Raw genomic sequence first — 21,541 nt, 5'->3', positions numbered from 1 at the left:
CAGGAAAGAAGTGTGTCTGCATATGTGATAATTTTCAAGAGAAAAGAAGGAATAAGGTCAAAAAGTTGAATAAGAAAAAATTGCCAAGATAGATACATTTTTCAGTTCCATAGACTGTAAAATAGCTCCCAGTTTTGCAGGCTGCTACTTGCAAAAAACCAGTGACCTCAGTCTGGAGTCCTTCCAGGATTCAGCTCTTGAAAAACTGCTTGTCACAATCTAGCATTTCCATAGGGAGATACAAATCATTAATTTTTAAAAATATAACACATTTGAGAGCTCTTGTTTCCACCTCCCAATATGGCCTTTCAGTAACTGACTTTGTTATGGTAACAGGGAGGGGGAGAGCAGGAGACAGGGTCCAGATGCATCACAACAGCCTCCCAGTTAATTTGGGTTCTCAACCCTGGAGAACTGACTGCATTATCCTCAAATAATCCTCTATATGGGATGACATTTTCTTGTACTTTCCTAATTTAGTGTGTAAAAAGTGAAAATATCACATATCAGATAAGGCCAAATTGTCAGGTACATTAAACTTGAAAATTATTATTCCAGAATTTTATATGTTTCTCTGTACTGTATTTCATGTCAAATTATGTGTCAGTGCTACTAATGTGAAAAACACCTTATTGGCATTGGAAAATTACTGTTCAGTGTAAACCTGAAAATCAAGTTGGATTAATTGATAAAGATGGACCACTTTTACCAGTGAGTTGTTACCAGCCAGTGCCATAAGCCCTTGGGTTTAGGAATTGAGATCTGTGACTACCAGCCCTGCTTCACCTCAGCAAACCATACAACATATTTGCCTCATCTCCCCAAAACAGGCACCTTAAAGGAGAAAAAAAAAAAAAAAAAAAAAAAAGCCTCTCCTGTTGAAAAGCAGCACAAGAAAAATGGATGATGTACAGACATTCTATCTTCAGTTTTTTTCCAGCCTGACTGACACCATTACGGGACTGCATATAGTGAATTTATGAATGTGGTCAGAATTTTTTACACAAAGCAGTGTGCAGTGTAGTTTGTTGTTAAACTGAGGCTCATCTTTTGTAGTACATGGGAGAGCAAGCACATGAGAGCTGTCTAACAAAAAACCTGGCAGGGGGTTTATTTCTTTCTGGAACTGTGGAAGTACCTTGTCTGTAAAATCTTTATATTTTACAAACATAACAGGAACTAAGTGTAAATAAAAATACACTGCAAGATACAGTTTTATACCTAGTTTCATTCCAGTGTCCCAGCACAACGTTGACTGGCCAAAAAACAAGTTCTTTTCCTCCAAATCAAGGGAATTGCAGCCATAAAACAATAAAACAATAGTTTCCAATGCAGGTAATCTTGTTTGTGGAAAAATGTCAATGTTTCCAAACAAGGATAATAGAGAATAATATTTTCATTTTGACCTTTAATATTGTCAGGAACATTTATTATATTTATAAGTGTGTTTTAATATTATCTCAAGAAATCCTCTTCTTCTGCTTTGACCAGATAGTGATACTCAAGCTTTTTGCCCCTCTGGCCTCAGTTACTCATCAGTTACAGAACACAAATCAGAGGAAGGTCCTTAATTTTGGGATTTTATCGATTTGGTTCCATCTTTGTTATTACAAAAGCCCACTGTCAAATCCATATCTATACCTGCTCGTGTATCACCATGTGTGTACACATGAATCAACAGAAAAAGCAAATTGTTTTTTCCTGCTTTTATTATCGTAGTGTCAATCTACTTTATCAGTGATTCTTTCTTTTCTGTTTATATCAGACTCATTCCTGAAACTGTCATTCAGACAACAAAACTATATTTTCTGAAAAATAAAAATGCTAATTTTTCTTCCACTGGAGTAGCATTGTGTGGCTCCTCTGCAAGTTCCTAATCAGTGTCTGTATCTTATGTCCCAAGCAATATTTCCAGATGAAATACATTAACTGTTCATAGTAAGAGTTCTTCTTGTCTGAATGAGAAATAGCTCCAGTATTTTGCTTAGCTTTATGCTTAAACACTGCTCTCAGACAGAAATTAATTAAATATATTTAAATTATGTCTGTGTGAGGGAGGGGGACCAAGTAGGACTGATACTGATTTGAGGAAACCGGTGTTGAGAATTCATCTCAGAGTAATTGGCATTATAGGGAAGTTCAATATTTTTTTTTAATTTCCCACAGAATCATTGATTTTAAGGTCAGAAAGGACAAGTATATTCATATGCTATATGTGAAACCAGTCCATGGGATTTTACACAGAAATTCATCTTCCTACTCTTCCAAACTGTGTCTATTAAAAAAAAAAAAAAAAAAAAAAAAAAAAAACCCAAAAAACAAATTGAATTAAAAAGTTCTATTAATAGTTTCTTATATTCTTTAGTGACTTGCTCTGTATTTAAACATTTTGGCTACTAAGAATTTGCATCTTTTCTGTTTAAACTTTATTGTCTTCAATTTCCAGCCAATATACCTTTTCAATGCTATTGTTTCCATAGCATAATTATTGTATTATCAGGAAACTATCTTCAGTAGCTTTTAGCATGACTAAATTTACCCTCTGCAGCAAGATATATTAACCAAGGGGCAGCACCATAAAATGACAGAAAAGTCTAAAATGAGGCATAATGGCAGAAAATAGGTGCAGCACAGCCTTGACACTCGTGCCCAGCTGTGCTGCTGCTCAGCTCTGCAATAATGCTGTTTGCTGTGCTCCTCTGCTTTGGCTTTTGCCTGTGAATAGAAGCCCTTCCAAAGCACTCTGCAGAAATCTAAAATACAATACCCATTTTGGCACTAAGATCTCCTTCACCTGCCTCTTGTGAATATGTGCTTTTATCTGACGGGTGTTCTCTACCAGCATTTCCAAAGGTATTCACTGGAAATGCAGGAGGGAGGAGTCTTGAATATTCTTGTTCCCTTATATGTTTTCCAGAGGAGAAGACATCAGTGACACAGCTGCGCTTAGGGTGTGCCCTTGTGGCCAGGAGGGCCAGTGGGATCCTGGGATGCTTTAGGAACAGCAGTGCCAGCAGGTCAGGGGGTGACCCTGCCCCTCCACCCAGCCCCAGTGAGATGAGTGTATCTGGAGTGCTGTGCCAGTTCTGGGCTCCTCAGGACAAGAGAGACCTGGAGATCCTGGAGTGGGTAAAGTGGGAGGGCAAGAAAGGTGAAGGGTCTGGAGCATCCCTCTGGTGAGGAAAGGCTGAGAGAGCCATATATACATTTCCTTCGTTCCACCTTTACTTTCTGTATTATTGTTGACTGCAATTAAGTACATAGCAACAGAAATGTGGAGAAATAAAAACCAGAAGTAAATCAAACAAAGAAACAAGAACCAAAAAAGGCAATAAAAATGGAGACAAAAAATAAAGGAAAGTGTAGTTCTGACAGTAAAACCTGTCAAAATATACAAGAAAAGTTTAAGTAAAAAAACAAGGCTTGTAACTTCATCTTCTGGCATGACAATGAGATATGAATGAAGATAAAGATCCACCTTACTAGACTTAGGCTAAAGCTACTTCAGAATTATTCCAATATTTCTTATCAGATAGCGTAAATAAGAAACACCTTTCCTTTTCCCTGTCCCCTACCTACATACACACAGCTAAATAATATTAAGTTCACTGTAAGAAAAAATTGTGTAGCAGTTTTTGTTTTCTTTTTCAAAAGTAAAACCAAACAAACCAGAGTAAGTCCTCTTTCTTCATTTTATATTTTTCTTGAGAAAAATATCTAGTTTCCTAAGGTCCTAAAGAAAACCTTACCTGTCAACTTATGCTGTGCCAATCCATTTTATTCTCCTTAATTATTATTCAATTGCTATTACTGGAGAAACCTTCCAAGAAAAGTAATAAGAAATTTCCAGAAGATCCAATAGAAACTGATGAAGTCATTCTGTGGGTTTTTTTTTTTTTGAAGCATAAAACTGGAGAGTTTGTAGAGCATCTTTAGTCAGTGCATTAGCTTTCCTTGTCCATAAATGTTAGTTATTTTCTTAAATTTAAAAAAAAAAAAAACAAAAAAAAAAATTTTTTTTTTTGTTTTTTTTTTTTTTAAATTTAAAAAAAAAAAAACAGCAAAAAAGATCTGTTTGTTTCTTATCTTCATAACATAAAATTATGTCTACTCAATACTGTTTTACTTCTGTCTAAAAATGTGGCAAAGAACTGATAAGTATATCATTAAAAGAAACCAAAAACAGTGCAGAAAAGACTAAAGCTGAAGCCTTGAAAAACAGAGCATCTGCCCTCATTGTCCTTGGTAATACACATTTTTAAGTGCATTGGAAAAGCCTTTAATTTGAAAAACCATTAGTTATAAAAAAGAAAAAAAGTAGTAAATTTTGCAAACTCACATTCCACAAATGGCAGCTGTACACTGAGAGATTTCAGTTCTGCTGACTGAAACAGAAATTGGGGAAGCTCTCTAGCTCCTAACACCAGCTCCCATCCATTAAGTTATTTAGTAGGATGAAAGGACATCAAATACCCCGGAATAGTTTTGTCTGGTTGTTTAAATGCTCATACTTTACTGCAAGAAAAAGTAATTTTGGATGGCCACATTGTTTGGGGTCAAAAGGCTGTAATTCCACACACAGTTCACGTATATCAGATTTACTGTTAGAGCTTTAATCCTGTTTCAGTCTTCAGTTCTTACATGTGAATTATCACTGCGTTGTAGTGGAATGGATCTCATTACAGCCAAACACCCAAATCTTTAAATGTTGTTCTACTTGTTGCAGATACGTCTTTAGCTTTATTCCTTTTTTTTTCCTGGAAATAGCTATAATAGAGCAAATTCCTTTTATCACAGAATGATTCATTCACAAGCCACATTAAACTGTAATCTTTTTCTGGTCTCCTTTCCATCTCCTCCATCCTGTGTGCTGGATGGACTCCAGTGCAGTCCATCAAGGCATCTCAGTTACAATGAGCAAGCTGCTGATGATTTGATCCTCTTGATGTGCTTCCAAAGTCCTCTCCTACAGACAAATAAATGGGGAGCAGGGTGAGAGGGAGGATGAGAGTCATCCTAGCTCCCACCACCATAATCACCTTACCTTTTTCCATCACCTTAGCTTACCATCAGCATCCTTTTTGGTCAACACAAGGAAACTCAAATTAAGTACTCCCTGTTCTATTTGGTTTGATTAGTATGCATCAACAACGTGTTGCATACCTTGCTTTCATAAAGCACCTCCTGGCATGAACCAGGCTTCCTAAGTTGTAAAGAAACATTCACAGTGCCACCAACATAACTGAATGAGTAATTGTCACAAACAAACCACACAAAAATTCTATGATGCTTCTTCATGCATCTCATGCAGCAGTTGATAAGCTGTCACTGGTGGCTTTCCCCCAGCATCACTGATGGAGCTGATATATTCCCTTAGACAGCAATGAGAGCTGCTGAGGCAGTTCTTGAAGTGGCCCTAAGTGGACTTGAAAGTACATGCTTAGGAAAACTTGCACTGGATAAAGCACTCAGGAAAAATCAAATTCATAGTGTCTAGTCTGTTAAAATTCTGATTTCACTGGCAGACACCAATCAGCTATCAACATTGCTAAATAGTTGCTCTTAATCCTCATATTTTCCTAAAACTGTGCATGCTTTGGAGGGAAAACAGAAAACAGTTAATAGTCAAAAGAAAAGTTGTTTCAAAAGAGAAAACTCCTCTGCATTATATTGCTTTCATTGTTTCACAATTTTATGTTTAAATATAGAGAGTATGTAAATGACCATTTTCACTCGTATTCTCTTCCTGCTTAGTGACAAGAAAACAAATTCAAATTGTGTTTGGGAGGAATATCTTAACAAAGCCAATTTTATTATGCAAATGAATTGTAGGTGTTGCATATCTTCATTTTCTGAAATTGTTAGCAAGTTTTTTCAAAGCTTTCTCTCTTTCTAGGTGTGTGTATATAACACATTTTATTTAGAGAACCAATCAGTCACAAGGAACTTAGTTGTTTTAAGTAAAAGTTGTCTTGACTATACATTTTGGAAGTTATTAGTTCATTTTTTGTTTGAATTTAAGGTTTAGAGTCTGAAGTTTTTCAAAAGATGAGCAAATAATTTCTTCACCGACTAATTAAAGGAGTTATGCTTTTTTTGAGGATATCATGGTGAGTTAGTTCAGAGGAGCAAAGAGCTTCATAAGATAAGAAATATATCTTCCTTCTCCCTTACATTCTCATATTAATCATCCACTTGTGCTCTTGTGGTTCACTGCTTTGTTTCATTAAACAAGGTTGGGAGTGGGCCAAAACAAATCATCCCAAACAGTTGTGAAGTCTCAGTCTTCAGCCATGGATTGTTACTGACAAAAAGTTTGCTTCCAGTTTGCTCTTAACATGGAAGAGCAAAAATCTAAATTGCCGGTTTGCCCGAACATAATTGTTTTGATCACTCACTATTAGCATTCCTATACTTAGTATAAAATAGATAAAAGCTATATTTGACTGGGAGCCTGTAAGCAGCAACCTCTGCTCTTGTTGATACGTTTTAGTTCAGCGAAGGAAAGTCCTGGCTTTGGTGTGGGAAAGGTTTCTTCAGATGCTAAAGAGTGAACACCCATAATCAGCACTAGTAAACAGTTAGTCAAATGTGTAAGTCTTGGTGCCATCCTGGAATTCAGCTACTCCACTTTGATAATATTTGCCATAAAGTCAAGAAAAAGAGAAGAAAAAAAAAAGACTGGATAGATTTAAAGATCCTGCTATATATAGACACTAGCATGCCCAGAGTGTCAAATATGCAGGCTGTATATTATAAAGCCAGAAAATATTTTAATTCTCAATCTCAAACCTTGAAGTCCCATCAAGATTTGTCACTCTTCGCCTGTTTCAGTTTGTCAGTTTATTTTTTAGCAATTTTTATGCAAGTTATTTCAGTTGCTGACTTGAACAATTTGTTCCATACCTCAACACCCATTTTGTGTAAGAAAATCATAAAAGTTAGGAACCTGAAAATTGGATTTTTCTTTTGAGCAGCTGCTGTCCGCAAATGTGCAAAGATTGTTAAAAGTGAATAGCATCACTTTCTAACAAACTCTAGGTAGGTTGCATGACTCTATCTCATTACTCATTATCATGCATTACTGTGCTATCACCAAGCATCATTATGCTGGCATTCATAGATATATGAAGAAAAAGAAAAGCTCTTTTGGGGTTTAAAGATGTGTTTGTATAACTATGCATGTCAATGGTCCTTCACTGTTGACCTACTCATGTGAAGTTGCATTTATAATTAAGCAACATTTCTTTATTGAAATATGTTCTATAATGTTCTGGAGAATGAATTTTTGTACCTTTACAGAGCACTAGAAAAATGTTGGTAGAGACAAATTGTATGCAAAAGAATTTGTTTATTAAAAGCCCCACAACTTTTAGTTTAACTGACTCCCTAAGTCATTGTGCTTGTACTTTTGGTGACCTAATGGAGATTAGATAGATTTCTGTTTAATTTATTTTGAAAGTAGTTTAATTATAATTTTCATTTCTGTGTTACCCATTTTTATATAGCACATTTGTTTCCGTGTGCTGACATTCCAAATCAGAGGCATCTGGTCTGTTGCATCTGCTGTGTCTCCACCAGGGTGCCACTATTAATGAGTTTTTATTCCTATGGCTGTTGTAACAGTAACTTCTAACAGTTTCCACTTAGTATTCTGTTGAGGATCGTTTTACAATCTTAAATACTTGGCTGAATTAGTAAAAGTTTTTAAAACTATCTCCAGCTATTAATTGCTGCTGATTTTGTTTTTTAGGGGTTTTGTTCATTTGTTTTAGATCATGCAGCTAATCCTTTAAAGCTATTCAGTTTCAATTTTTCCCAAAAATTATAATTAGTGATCTTTTAGCTTGTATTCTTCAAAGCACTGCTCTTCCTAGTATAATTAACTGTATTTTTATTAACCCACAATATCAGCTTTTATGATCAGTTTATCCAGTCACAGAATATTTTTCTGAATGTGATAACACTTGAAGTGGAGCTCAAGTGTTGTTTATTTTCATGCTACAGGATCACAGGAAGAGTTAAAAATTATGTGTTCTAGTAGCTACTTTTATTCAAGTTTCCATTGGGGTTTGGTGCATACACTGTAGGTATAATGTGGAACGTGTATTTGAGAAATCTTTAAGATTGTACAAACTGGTAAAACTAGACCAATAAACATTGTAACAATTTTGTAATTGTAATTGGTATATAAAATATTGAAAAAAATTAATAAAATAGGACATTGTTTGGGTAAAGTTCTCAGACACTTTGTATTAAATCAATGAAAAATATATTTATTTCAGAAATCGTGTTTTTCTTCTAAGTGTAAGAAAAGAAATCTGTTTTATAATTTTGTATTATTATCTTATGAAAGGTCTAAGAATATTCAGATCTGTATATAGTGTTAAGAGATTAAGAGTGTCCTTGAACTTTCAAAAATGCACTCCTGTGCATCCAGAATAAAATAATTTTATTCACATGAAACGGTAGAGGGAAGGCTGTCCACACAATCCATACAGGGATGAGATTTTTATATCCCCAAGGGAACAGCAGAATTAGCAAGACTCAGGTTAAAGAGGCATTTCTAATTTTTCTGAATGTCCAGTTCAGGAATTTGCAGATCGGTCTTGGGGGCAAATCCTTCTGTGAGCCCTTGGGCACAGATCAGCTCCATCTCCTCATTTTGGTACTGAGCAAATCCTTCCTGAGCTGTCCTTACCTAGTGCTTCATTTCTTACTATATGAAACATATCACAGCAGCTTGCTGCTTTTACCACTTCTTTCTTTAGTAGTGGTAAAACCACCGCATTTAATCTCTAGCTGGGGACTCAGGCTGGATCAGATAAATCACTCTGTCTGTGTAGTCCGGTATAAAATTATATTTAGGAAACTTTAGGGAAGAGAGCCACTCTTTGCACAAGACCTTAGAATGATTTAATTTGCTTTTCCTCTTCTAAACGTTTTCTAGGTAGGGAAGGAGAGAGAAAGGGGAGCCACAGAATTATCTGAGCCTGTTGTGTGTGTTTTAGTGTTCTTCTGCACCGTCCATTTTGGCAATATGTGTAATACAGATGCTGTTCAACTGCACTGGGACTGCTTTTTCTATTGTAAAATTCATGTCCCTCATTAACTTGTCTTCTTAGAAAATGGAGTTTGGAAGGCACATAGATATCTAGAGATAGTAATGGCATCAGTAGATTTTATTTCTCTTACTAAGGAGAGACTTCTAATGAGAAATTTCTTCTTTGCTTAATTATGCAAGCTGCTGTTTTAACTGCATGTCTCTGCAATTCAATCAGTATACAAGTGAAAAAATACCATCCAAGCTTTTGGGTATGACTTTAGAAAGCCAGTTATAATAGATTTCCAAAGACCTCATACAGAAGTTAAAAGCAAGAATTTCACAGGGTGTAGCTAGATGTGTATCTTGAAAATTACCCTTTTTTTCTAAAGAGTTTGTAACTGAACAAAATTAAATTCTGTGGAGCTTTTAGTTTGCTTTTTATAGTACATGTTGTAGTTACTGAAAGCTATGTTCTTATGCCCTTTTGTTAATCTTACTAAACAGAAAATGGTATTAGGTCTTTATTTACAACCTTCAACTTGGTGGAAATTATTCAACTGTAGTCTGAAGTTAGAGGGTCAAATTTAAGATTAGACTCAGAGGTCTTTTCTATCCAGAACAGTCAGTGAATAACAGGTTTTTAAAATCAACTATGATTATTTAGACCAAAAATGTTTTAAGGAGAGGAGACTTTTAAGACAGTAAAAATACTCCAGACAATTTATCAACAGGCAGGTGAGAATGCTAACAGATTTTCTAACCAGTGACTCTGTAATTGGCCTCAAAAATAGAAATCCTTCTCTGGCCTTTGTTGCCAACTTCATATCTGTTAAAGTGTACCTACTGACTGTCTGATGGCACACTGCTCTGTTTTGACTAAAAGTTGTACACAGAATAAAAGTAATTTATATTTCATAGTTTTGTAATAAGTATTGCTACTTCTAACTCCTAAGACTGGGAAATCTAATGAGTACCTTTCCTGGAAACTCCACAATGGGTAGCTGAAGTATCTGAATTTGGTCAGTCTTCTAAAGACCTACTTGGATTCTTCTTATCTGAGAAATGATTGTACTGATTTCTTGTTTGCTCTTTAATCCTTTGAAATAAGTTAAATATGTGCATAAATCTTATATGCCTTACTTTCCTTGAGTTTTCATTTTCATTTTATCTAAAGATATTGTATTTTGATTTTTATTGCCTTCTAAATACCACAAAGCTCATCTTTTTCCCCATGAGAAATTCTAAATCCACTTCTTACTTTCTAGTCAGATTATCTGGGCTTTATAAATTGGTTTGAGTAGCATATAAATTATTCTGACTTAATTATTTTTCGGCTAGGTAAGGACTGAGGATAGAAAAAGTGACATTAACAGTCTTACAATGGCTTTTAACTAATAGATAATAATGAAAAAGTCATGAAATATTTAAAAATAAACATAATTTATTAGACTTCATGAGCTAATAGAAAAAGCCTGCCTAATCTGGCAAGAATGTAAACCCTTATACCTTCTTTTTAAAATAAATAGTAAAATATAAGATAATATATAAAAATAGTGCTCATCTATATAGCTTTATAGAGGAGAATAGCTTATCCTGCATAAATTGACGTTAAAAATGTAGAACGATTGTTACTTTGTATTTACTTTTAGAGATTCTTTAAAAATTATTAGTGAAAATTATACTTAGTGTTTTTAAATTAATAACAACAATATTTTGAAGGTTTAGACTAAATTCTTTGTATTATTTGAAACAGCAAGCAATCTTTTTGCTTTTAAGTCAAGTTTGCACAAAAAAAAGTCCCTATATGTGGTCTTCTCAAAAGCTCTTTATGCTTTTTTCTTTATTTTATTTTTGAATTTGTGTTCAACTAGGCAATACTACAGGATCTGGAGCAAAGACGTCCCCAACTGGATGAACTAATAACTGCAGCACAAAATCTAAAAAACAAGACAAGCAATCAAGAGGCCCGGACAATAATTACTGACCGCAGTAAGTAGTGATTCTGCTACCATATGGCATTTCAGAAAACATGGAAAATGTTGTTCCATCTGATAAGCATATCATTCTGCAGATAATTTATGCCTTTGCCAGGAGAAGGAGAGTTCCAACAGGTGACAATTCTCATATGACTTTTGCAAACTGTGTATAGAAGAAATGTCAGTGAAAGTCAGTGATCCCGTATTTCGGATTTTTCACTGCAACTTCATATTGCTTCTCTTCATAGTGGAAGGACATTGTACAAAATGTAGAATGTGAGCACTGAAAATAAAGAACTATATTTATTCTTACACAAGGAGAAAAAAGAAAGAATTCATAGAGTATAGCCACAGGCTTGTAAGAAGCTTTCAATTCCATCCCCCGTAGTACAGCTGCAGGCTCTTCTTTCATCTCCCCTCAGCTGACGCACAAGTCTGATGATGCTCTGCATTACTCTGTATTATTCCTTCAGTTCTGTTTTCCCTTTCCAAATTTAACCAACTAGCTGTGCCTAAAGTGAAAAAAATTAGTAGATTAAGTTTTAGTAGAAGCCTATAGAAGACATAGTGTTGTCACCCTTGAAAGCTTGCATGTCCTATACCCCACACTGTAGGATGAAGCACACTCTCAAGGTCATTTTATAGAAGCAGCCCTTGTGATGGACTGCTGTATATCTTCAGTTATTATCTCAAGTTCTCAGGGCTAGAAACTAAGAAAAAATGGATTTTTTATGGTCTTCAAGGTCTGCTATGGAGCTTAGAGAAGACCCAGGCCAAGTGCTTTGTATGTGGACAGAGGCAATTCATTATGTGAACTGTTCTGTACATCCTTGCCTGGAGATCAGGGCTTGCTCCCTGAAACTGATGACTGTGAGGGTAAAAATGTAGGCTAAATTTTTCTGTCCCCATAATTACAAACCTAATATATCTATGTATTTATTATATCTTTCTTTTTATTCCATCAGTACATTCCATACTATGTTCAAATCAAAAAGCATGTTTGGACCACATTGTTGGTAGTCCCGCATATAAATGCTATTTAGAGTATATCCTATGTGCAGTAACGTTCTTATACTGCTATTGAAATATGCCACACAAAAAAGGAAAAGCATTATGTTTTAATTAAAATATGAGAAGAAAGGGATAGTGCTTATATATTACATAAGAACTCGCTCCTGTTGGACATGCAAATTAATTTTAGAATCACCTACTCTTTTGAATTCTCAAGAATTGTGTACATATACTTTAACTTTACAGTGCTTATTCAAAACCAACACATGCAGTACTCCCATCAGTATTTTGTAATATGTTTTAATTTTTAATTGTAATGCAAGTCTTCTGAAGTTAGGAATTGTAGACTTCGAAAAAATGCAAGCATAATTTCTACATACTCTCATGTGAATTGTATGCATGGCTGAATGTTGTTCTGTTGGAAAACTGCACTTCACTTTAAGTGAATTTGCTGACTAAGAGAGATTAAATGCTTCTTTCTCATACAGTAGAGAGCAGCTATCAGACTGTAAATCATGAAGCAGTATATCATAGGTCAACTATATTACAACTTGTGTCTGTGGGAAGAAGTGTAGTAAATACATTTTACATGATGATTTCTTAGTCTTTATCTACAAGAATTCCAAAATTATCCATTATTTTTGAACTTTAAGTACCAAAAGTTAGTTTTACTGTGATTTAGGAATTAATTTCCTATGCTGAAATCGTCAATACCCTTGTCTACAAAAGTAAAACTTGTGATGCAGTAGATACAGATCATGTCCCTTTATATACTTTCAAGCACACCTTGGAGTATGATCAGAGCCATTTTTGGTCCAGTTTTCTGAGGCAGCAGACTAGATCCATGATGGTTTTCCATGTTTAGTTTAGTTAGTTTATATCTGGCAATTCTAGTAATATGAAACACTACTTAGGGGGTATTTATTGCTTTTGGATATTAAGGAGATCATGATATTTCTGGGAACACAAAGATGCTAGGACTTTACAATGTGACACACAAGGTATTTCTGAATATTTGTCACATATAACATACTCTTATCTAGAGTACTTCTTCTAAAGAACGATAATAATTTTTATATTTTTAATTGCTTGGGTTTTTTTTTCCTTGTGTGTCATATGAAGAAGATGGAGATCGCTCTGATTGGTTTGAATTAGGCCTGCTGAATACCTGTATAGACAGGATCCACTTGTTCTGGCTGCAGTTACCTCTGTAGTTCATCTTTCCCACCCTTTCACAGTGCTATCCTGTCCTGAAATAGGGAGCCTCCTTATTCCCAGCCCAGCTGGGTGGCTCTAGCTGTGTGCTCTCACCTACTGCCCTCCTGTCCTGTACAGTGTTCTCACCTATTGCAGGTGTTTTGCCTTGTCCTCCGGCACATACTGAGTTCAGCCTGCTGCACCCAGTGTGTTGTCCCCAAGTCCATTCCTGGGAATCTTGTTCACAGCCAGAACTGAACCCTGTATTGGAGAATCTATCCACTTGCTAAGGTTTGTGTGCTCCTTAGAGCCTTAGAGAGTGTCCACTCCCTTATACCTGTACCGTGCACCAGGGTCCTGCTGCAAGTCCTCCCTTACTACCTCATCCACAGATTTCTTCCTCTTTCCTGAGTTTTTCCCCCTCCTCATAAATACAAATAGGTTACCATGGTTATGTTTGAGCAGTTATGAGTACACATTTAATCTATTCTGTTTCATGACCTGTGTATTGACACATTTGTGCTCCCCTGCAGCAGCTGTGTACCACCCTCACCTTTTGTAATCTCGCACTGCCAGGGGCCAAAAGTATCAGATCCCATCAGGAAGGAAAGGGAGAGATGGGCTGCAATGCCTGGTCTTCATGTAGGAGCTGATAGATTTGACTTATCCAGTGCAGTCCCTGGGCTGAAGCACAGCATCTCACACTTTGGGAAACAAAAATACGAGATGAGCTAATTTGTATGAATAGGTTGTTCAATCACCTGGCTAATATCACTGAAGAGATATATTATAAATACTAAATGAGACTCAGATACTCTACAAGAGTAGAGTTAGCTGCATTCTTCATCACAGGATGGGTTGGTGTGTCATCAACTGAAAATAAACTCTGAAGGTTCTGGCTTCTGTACTAACATTACTAACTCTTAAGTCACTCTTCTTGAAGAAATATGTATGTTATATTTATTAAATTTCAACTTTGAAATATATTTAGAAACCTTAATTCCTTTTAAAAGTATTTATTTAAAAATAGTAAACGTGTTATACAACATTTAAAAAAATCAAAAGACATTTGTTAAAAAATGTTTTTGATGAATTGTTATATATATATATTATAATGAGATTATTTTCAACAGAGTTGTCATAGTATTGTGTAGATTCAGTTTTTCTTATGAAGTAAAAACAGAGTAGTTAAAGATAAGCTCATACAATTGAATTATTTCCTATGAACTTTTTTTCTCCACCCTTCATTATCTGCATGAAACTGCTGGATTTATTCTATATGCAAAGACCTTGGCTCTATAAAGTAAAGCTTGTGTTATGTGTACATAATGTTATATTGAAATCTCTGTGTATTCTATGTAAATCATAATTTGTTTACAACTTACACACTCAAGAATATGTAAGAATAATAATTATATTCAGTCTTGAGGAAGAGTTGTGGGAAAAAGCAGCATACCTCTCTGCTTTTAATGAAGAAGCATTTTGTTCTAACAGAACCATATGCTGTGCAATAACATCTTTTCTTTCTATAATGCATCACAGCTCCAAAATGCTTTGCTTTACTGCTGCTGAAATGTTGCTTCTTTAAAATGAATGGGTTTATAAGTAATTTTGAATTTTAAAAAGTAATTAAACTTTGAAAATTCCTTATTTTCCATCAGTCTTTATGTATGAATACATAAAGTTGGTAAGAAGCCAATATAGAAACACTGGCAGATAATAAATTTAAAGCCTTACAATCAGAAATACCAAAGCAATTACAAAGACTGTGTTAGATCTTGCTAGATCCTGGAAATATAAGAAACTTTAAATAGCAGGCCTTCCTGCTGCTGTGTTCACACATGTGCAAGAGTTAACAGTGCATAAACTTTCTGTGGTTTTACTTTGCTAGTAATTTACATCCGAATTTTGTAATGTGTTTTCTGGCTGTGTAAGAGATCGAGGAGGTATGGAAGTTCATATTTATAAAAGAGTATGAAGAATGTCATGGATTGACTCTGGCACAGTGCCAGTGCCCCCATGAAAGGTGTATTTCCCAAAATGGTTACTGTGAGATGTGACCTGGGAACAGAACAAAGCAGGCTCCAACTTGGGAATGGAGGGAAAAAAACAACACTTTATTAATCTACATAGACACAAAAGGAAGGAAAAAAAAAACCCCACACACACAACAAGCCACAATAGAACACTTTCAAAACACTCTTCCTCCCCCCAGTCCTCTTAACATTCAAATCCCCTCTAACACATCAATTCTCAACCCAATACCCTCCTTTCACACAAGCACCCCCCAGTCCATCAGGAGAGAGGAGCCTCCCTCTTGCACCATGGGCCTCCCCAGGAAACACAGGAGAACTTCTGTGCTTCCATGTCACACACGGCAGCTGCTCGAAGAGAAATCTGCCATGGTGACCATCTTCCTTCCATGTCCAGTGCTCTCACCACTGTCCATGGATCCAAACTACTCCTTAGGTTCTTTTTAAGAATGCTTTTCACCCAGTTCCAAGAAGATGGCCTTCTCTCACCATCTGGGATGCCTGTCCCCCCCATTTCAGTCCCCTGGGGCCTGGGGCTCAGGAACAGAGATCCTTTGCTGAAGGCCGAGGGTTCCACCACACCCTACCCATCAGTCTCTTGCGGCTCCTGCTTTCCCTTTCTCAGGCCGCATAGCCTCCCTCTCCCCCACCCAGACGCAGCTCGGCAGGGGAGGAGATCCGATCCGCTCACCTGCCAGACTCCAAAGAGGAAGTCTCTCTGGGAGTGCTCTGCTTTTAACCCCTGTGTGTTCTCAGAGGCGTATCCAAGTCCCCAGTGGCCACACCAGGTGCCAGTTTAAAATCTGGCCACTGATTGGTTTGACCATAACTTTCCCAAAACCTCACTTCCTGGTCAAACCATGACAAGAAATAATCTCTTAGTAGCAAAGTGACCTCCCTTTCAAGATTATAAACCAAAATAAAACATATTTCTTTAGCAATTTTGTAAAATTTATTGTACTCTCAAAAGGTTAGAGGTTAATTAATTCTTATTACATTAAATTTGTAAATAATACCAATAAATACAAGCATTTCAGTGAAGACTATTTTGATAAAGAATTATATTTTGGTACAAAATGATTCCTTTTGAATTTTTTTGACAGTTTGAGAAAGCAAGTTCACAAGTATATGAATAATTTATAGACTATGTCTTTAGAAGAGGTATTTTGTTTTTGTGGTTTGTTGTTTGTGTTTGGGGGTTTTTTTGTTGGTTGGTTTTGATATTTTTGAAGAAAACCTATATGCTATAATTGGTTGTTAGCAAAGCTACCTTTGAACTAAACTGGAAAGAGTCTGAATGTCTCTGTGCCACAACATAAAATTGCCTTTATTTAGTAGTTTGCTGTATTTGACAGTTTTACGGCAAAATCATCAACTTGTCATCACTTTCACAACAAAATATAGAGGAATTCCACAGTGAATTACAACTGTACTGTTGTTCTCAACATCTTAATAAAATAGTCATTTCCACTGTACTGCCATCCATGTGCTTTTCTCTTAGAGCTATTGAACAAATGATGAGTTTACCACTTGAAAAAGCAAATTCATGCAATCTGGGATTTGCCATCCAGTAGTAAACCCCCTAGCTGCCAAGACCAAAAAACAAAAGTGTAAGAGAAAACTGTATTTGTATACAGTTTTCCAGTTATCTTGTTGATATTTTTAAGCTGAATTACTGAACAAACCCCAGTTGTCTATTCTCTGAATTCCACATATTTGAAGAACATTTCAAGAATTTGAATTTCCTATGTCATATACGTGCAGTTTATTAATCATCCTGCTGTACCAGTTCACAGCTGACAACTTGTTTTTCCCATGAGAACTTTACACCATATAAACAAAGCAAGGGAGAAACAGTAGTTATTCTAAAAAATGTCAAAACCAAGAGAAATCTAGAGCTCTGAAAGGGGTAGAATGGTACTGAGAAGACTGTAGAGTTTGAAACCTGTTCCTTGGTGCGCATTTGCTGCTGTAGAACCTGTAAGAAAATCATGGGACATCTTAAGAAGGGGTAAGACATTATTTTGGAACACTGGGGAGAATTGCCCTTTAAGAGTGGGTGATAACATGCCCCAGAAATGTCTGAATGATTGGGGAATTCCAGTTATATATAACTTCTCAGGCTATATATACTAGAATGTGGTTCAGTGGACAAAGGGCAAGACCTCAGCTGCCTGCTTCAGGTGTTGTAGCCCTCCTAAAAAGGCTTTGAGACTAAGGGTGGCTATTCTTCACTTCTGGTTATATTCTTCAGCAGGAATGGCACAGATTTGTTGGTAGCCCCAGAGGTCATAAGTGTATTAGATGATATCATTGCTGGTGCCTTGCTTGGATCTCACACCTTAATCCTGTAAAGAAAGATAATTACAAAACTTCATGTTGTTGGTAATTCATATGGAACTGGCTAGTTCTAGGCCAGATATTTCTAAATAGGTATGAACACAGATAAGAACAGAATAGACAAGTTTTATGCTGTTAGAAATCAGTCTGTGTTGGAAGACAGGCACCCTGGATTGCTGTGATGAATAGAGGCACTTATTTATGTTCAAATTATGTCTTAGTAACAGTTTGTCTTCTGTCCTACAACAGCAGAATGGTTGTTCAACTCTCTCTTGAGAAAATTATGACCACAGGGTGAGTTGTCACCCAACTGTGAAGTCGTGAACAGTGAAGACAAAGTTCAGTGGGGAGTGTAAGGCTGTGCTATAGGAGGAGACCTTTCAGTAAAAGTGATATTAAATACTTTTCTTAAAAGCCCTTAAATAATTTCAGCTAGGCCCAGAAGAGTGAAAACAAACAAAAGCCATGAACAAACCACCCAGAAAAAGGGCAGTATTATTTGGTAGGGAGATGTTCACATTAACAGGTTACACTTTGTGGTGTGATGTAGCCATGGGTACATAAAGTTAACTGGTTGAAAGACTTGGGATATACCCTCACCTGACAGAAGAACATATTTTCCTCTTTAGCCTCAGGAATGATTTGGTACAGCACAGGAGGGGAGCTGCCATTTGAGTCTGCTTTGTATCTTGTTTTTAACCCATGTCAAGACTTTAAGTGTATTTAATATTCTGCAATTCACTCTACGGTTCTTCAAATGTTTGGAGACTGAGTTGATAGAATTGATTTTAAACATATAAATCTTCAGCCCTCCACCCCCAACTTTCTACCTACCCAGTCACCAATTAGGTGAAACTGTGACCCAGAACAATGAGCAGACATGAAATGACAAGTCATGAAAGTCTTGTCAGCAGGCAAATCCTTTCCCCAGGTACTGCAGTCTGTTCCCCTACTATGGTAAGTACTGTTCACTGTTGTTAGGGTCATCTTTTCCTTCTTGTATGCTCCAGAGGAGTCATATTTAACACACTGATTTTATATAACTATGTGCCTTTGTTCCCTAGAGTCTTGTGAAAAATCTCCATTCATATATCCACTTAATGGAGCTTTCTATTTTTTTAGTTTAGCAATAATAGCACCTCAGTAGCTTCAGAAAGAAACAAATTTACTTGCAAAAGTGTTATAAGCAAAATGTAAAGAGAAGATAAGAAACTGCCACATAGGAAGAGATGGCAGATCCTACTCATGTAGGTCTCTGAAATTGTTAGTACCATGTACTTCTGAAAAGTGTTGAAGGAGTCAATAGTATGCAAATCTGAAATAAACTGAGATTGCTTCTCAGGATACAAAGTCTTTCACATCTTAATTAGAGAAGTTTAAATATTTTTTTGAAACATTTAATTGACCAAAACTGCCAAAAGTATGTGGTTCTTTAGGAAAGCAATCACTGAGTTATTTTAGAGATTTCAACATATTTAACAGTATCTAATGTGAGGCTTCCTATTTACAGTGTTACAGCACAAAATCTGGTTTTGATTACATTGCATTTCAAAATTGAATTCATTCTTATTTTTGAAAATGTTAATTAACATTTCTATAAAATACTTTAAAAACTGAAAATAATAAATGCTGAAGAGGTTTTATTGCATCTTGTCAGAAGAAGTAGAAGAATGTTCCATTGACTTGTGTAGTGGCCAGATAATCAGAAAGGAATGTTTTCCCTCATTGATACTGGAAAGACTCAGTCAATTTGCGATGTTAAAAGAAGTAATGTAAATAATTGCCATCAGCAGTGATGTTGTGCTCTGGTAGCTCCCCAGACATGGTGATTTTTGTGAGTGAAGTCACAGGTGGAAAGTGATGGAAGTTCTTCATCCTTGAAAACAAAGTCAGGGAATAAGTATTCCTGCTTTCATGTAGCTGGAACAGGACCTGCCACCCAAGTGCAAATATAAACATGTGGGCTAGGGAATAATTTAGTTGTGTCTGTAATTTTAATCAGTAAAAACACAGGCAAGTTAAGGATAAAAATATATTCCAGGATAACCTGAGAATCCGTTATACACACATTGAAAAGTCAAGACATTATTGGTTAAGGTGGACCACCACAACAAAGTGGGAATTGTCAATTGTTTTCTTGCAATATATGATTATATCCAAGCAACACTTGCCATTCTTAATTTTTCTTCATAGAGGAAATTCCCTGCCAAACACTAGGCACTGACTTACTTCTAAGCCTCAGATCAGTTGTAGGAGAGTATATGGATTTGTTTGTTTGTTTTTGCCTTTAGATATCAATGAAAATGCAGCAAGAGCAAACTTCTTGAATCTTGAATCTTGAAGTTAAAATTACCTCAATTTAATTTACAGATCTGCTACAGACTTTCTTTATAATTCCAGAAAAGTCTTTTAATTTCATGTGTTCAGGTCTTTATCTAGTTAAGGTGGGCTAATATCCCTTATCCTAGCCTTTCTCTACCATACTTCTTCAGAAGACTAGATTTTTCCACCTGTTTTGTTTGAATCTAACAAACCTGATTGTTTGCTGTTTTGGTGCCTGTTTTAACGCAGTACTGTGTTAGAAATAGTAGCTTGCACAGAACATTTTAAATTTAACTATAAGCAGACATGTAAACAGTAAAAATATCCATTTTATTATCTTATTCATGTTGATACAAACAGACAAGCTATGCTCGTGTAACAACACATTAGTCAAAATGAAAATAAATGGAAATAAAAAGGAATTGTTCAGAAATAATGTTTTGAGAATGTGATCAAATTATTTATTCACTGACAGATGGATGGCTAATATTTGATGTCCAGAGTTATTTTAAATACTGTGTCAGAACAGTATATATTCATTTATACCAGACCATAATTTTCTGTAGTAATTAGAAGGCAAACAGGAAACAGAGGTCCTGCTCAGCAGAGATTACAAGCTAAATTTAGATGCCACATAATCAGCCATATCAGGAAAATGCAGGTTTGGTGTACACTGTGTCCCATCTCTTTTCCTAAATTGGATGCAGTACATAAAGAACATAAACTGGAACATGCAGTTGTTCTCAGACAATCTAGTTAAGCATCCAGGAGTATGTTTGGCCTAAGGATTTTACTTTGGCTATCTTTGATATAAATTTCTCATAATTTTAGTTTTGCTTGAGTCAAGAATAAACCGAAAACAAAACCAGTGTTTTACACAGCCCCAAAGCTCCTTTGCAAGTCCAACCTGAGTAAATACTGGCTTAGTCTGTGGGAGAGAGGTCCTAAGACTTTGGTGAGTGGTTGCACCAGCTGTTGATTCGATTCTGTTATTTATACAAACCATCCTTATGGTTACTTATGAAATACTGTAGATATTTAAAAGAATTTAAGTTTATTACTGGCTTCAGGACCAAATGGTGACTCTGAGGCTTTTCAGTCTATGTTTGGTGGATAACAGTGTTTCAGCTTTATCATACCAAAAAGGGGGTGAAAGAGAAAAAACAAAACAGTTCTGGAGGCTAGCTGCTTCTATTTCACCTTTCTTATCAGGAAGTCTATTCCATGACAGGTGAGAGAATGACTCAACAGAGGACAATCCCTGGTTGAGTAACAGCAAGGAGGGTGGATAATGAGTACTCTGATATGTGGTGAGAAAGTGGTGCCATTTGGACTTGGTGAAACTTAGAGCTCAAAAGAGAATATTTAGGAAAAGAATCTATTTTGTTATATTTTAATTGGATGGGAACTTGTGTACAGTCGAGCAAACGCCTATGCTATGGAAATTTTTGCTGGAAGTGTCAGACTATGTTTATGTCTGCTTCATCATCTTAAGTTTAGAAATGACTGCTATATTTCAGAGCAAGGGGTGTAATAATTTTGCAGAATATTCATTACAGTCTCTGAATTCCTGTACTTTTGACACTGGGCTTTATTCACAGCAGCATAATATTAGG

The 21,541-nt window shown here is 35.9% G+C and overlaps 1 protein-coding gene across 8 annotated transcripts in view; it reads left to right on the top strand.

The window, feature by feature from the left end:
* The window catches only part of DMD (dystrophin), a 1,147,932-nt gene that overhangs the window by 850,874 nt on the left and 275,517 nt on the right, over positions 1 to 21,541 (top strand). For all 8 annotated transcript variants that reach the window (XM_041399749.1, XM_041399747.1, XM_041399750.1 and 5 more), the window contains one exon: positions 10,918 to 11,035. In XM_041399749.1, the coding sequence (XP_041255683.1) occupies positions 10,918 to 11,035 (118 nt within the window). The remainder of the gene's footprint in view (positions 1 to 10,917; positions 11,036 to 21,541) is intronic.

Source organism: Onychostruthus taczanowskii, unplaced genomic scaffold, assembly GCF_017590055.1.
Source record: "Onychostruthus taczanowskii isolate IOZ18803 unplaced genomic scaffold, ASM1759005v1 scaffold17, whole genome shotgun sequence".
NCBI lineage: Eukaryota > Metazoa > Chordata > Aves > Passeriformes > Passeridae > Onychostruthus > Onychostruthus taczanowskii.
The sequence above is the reverse complement of the archived record's forward strand: the minus strand, read 5'-3'. Positions and strand labels throughout refer to the sequence as shown.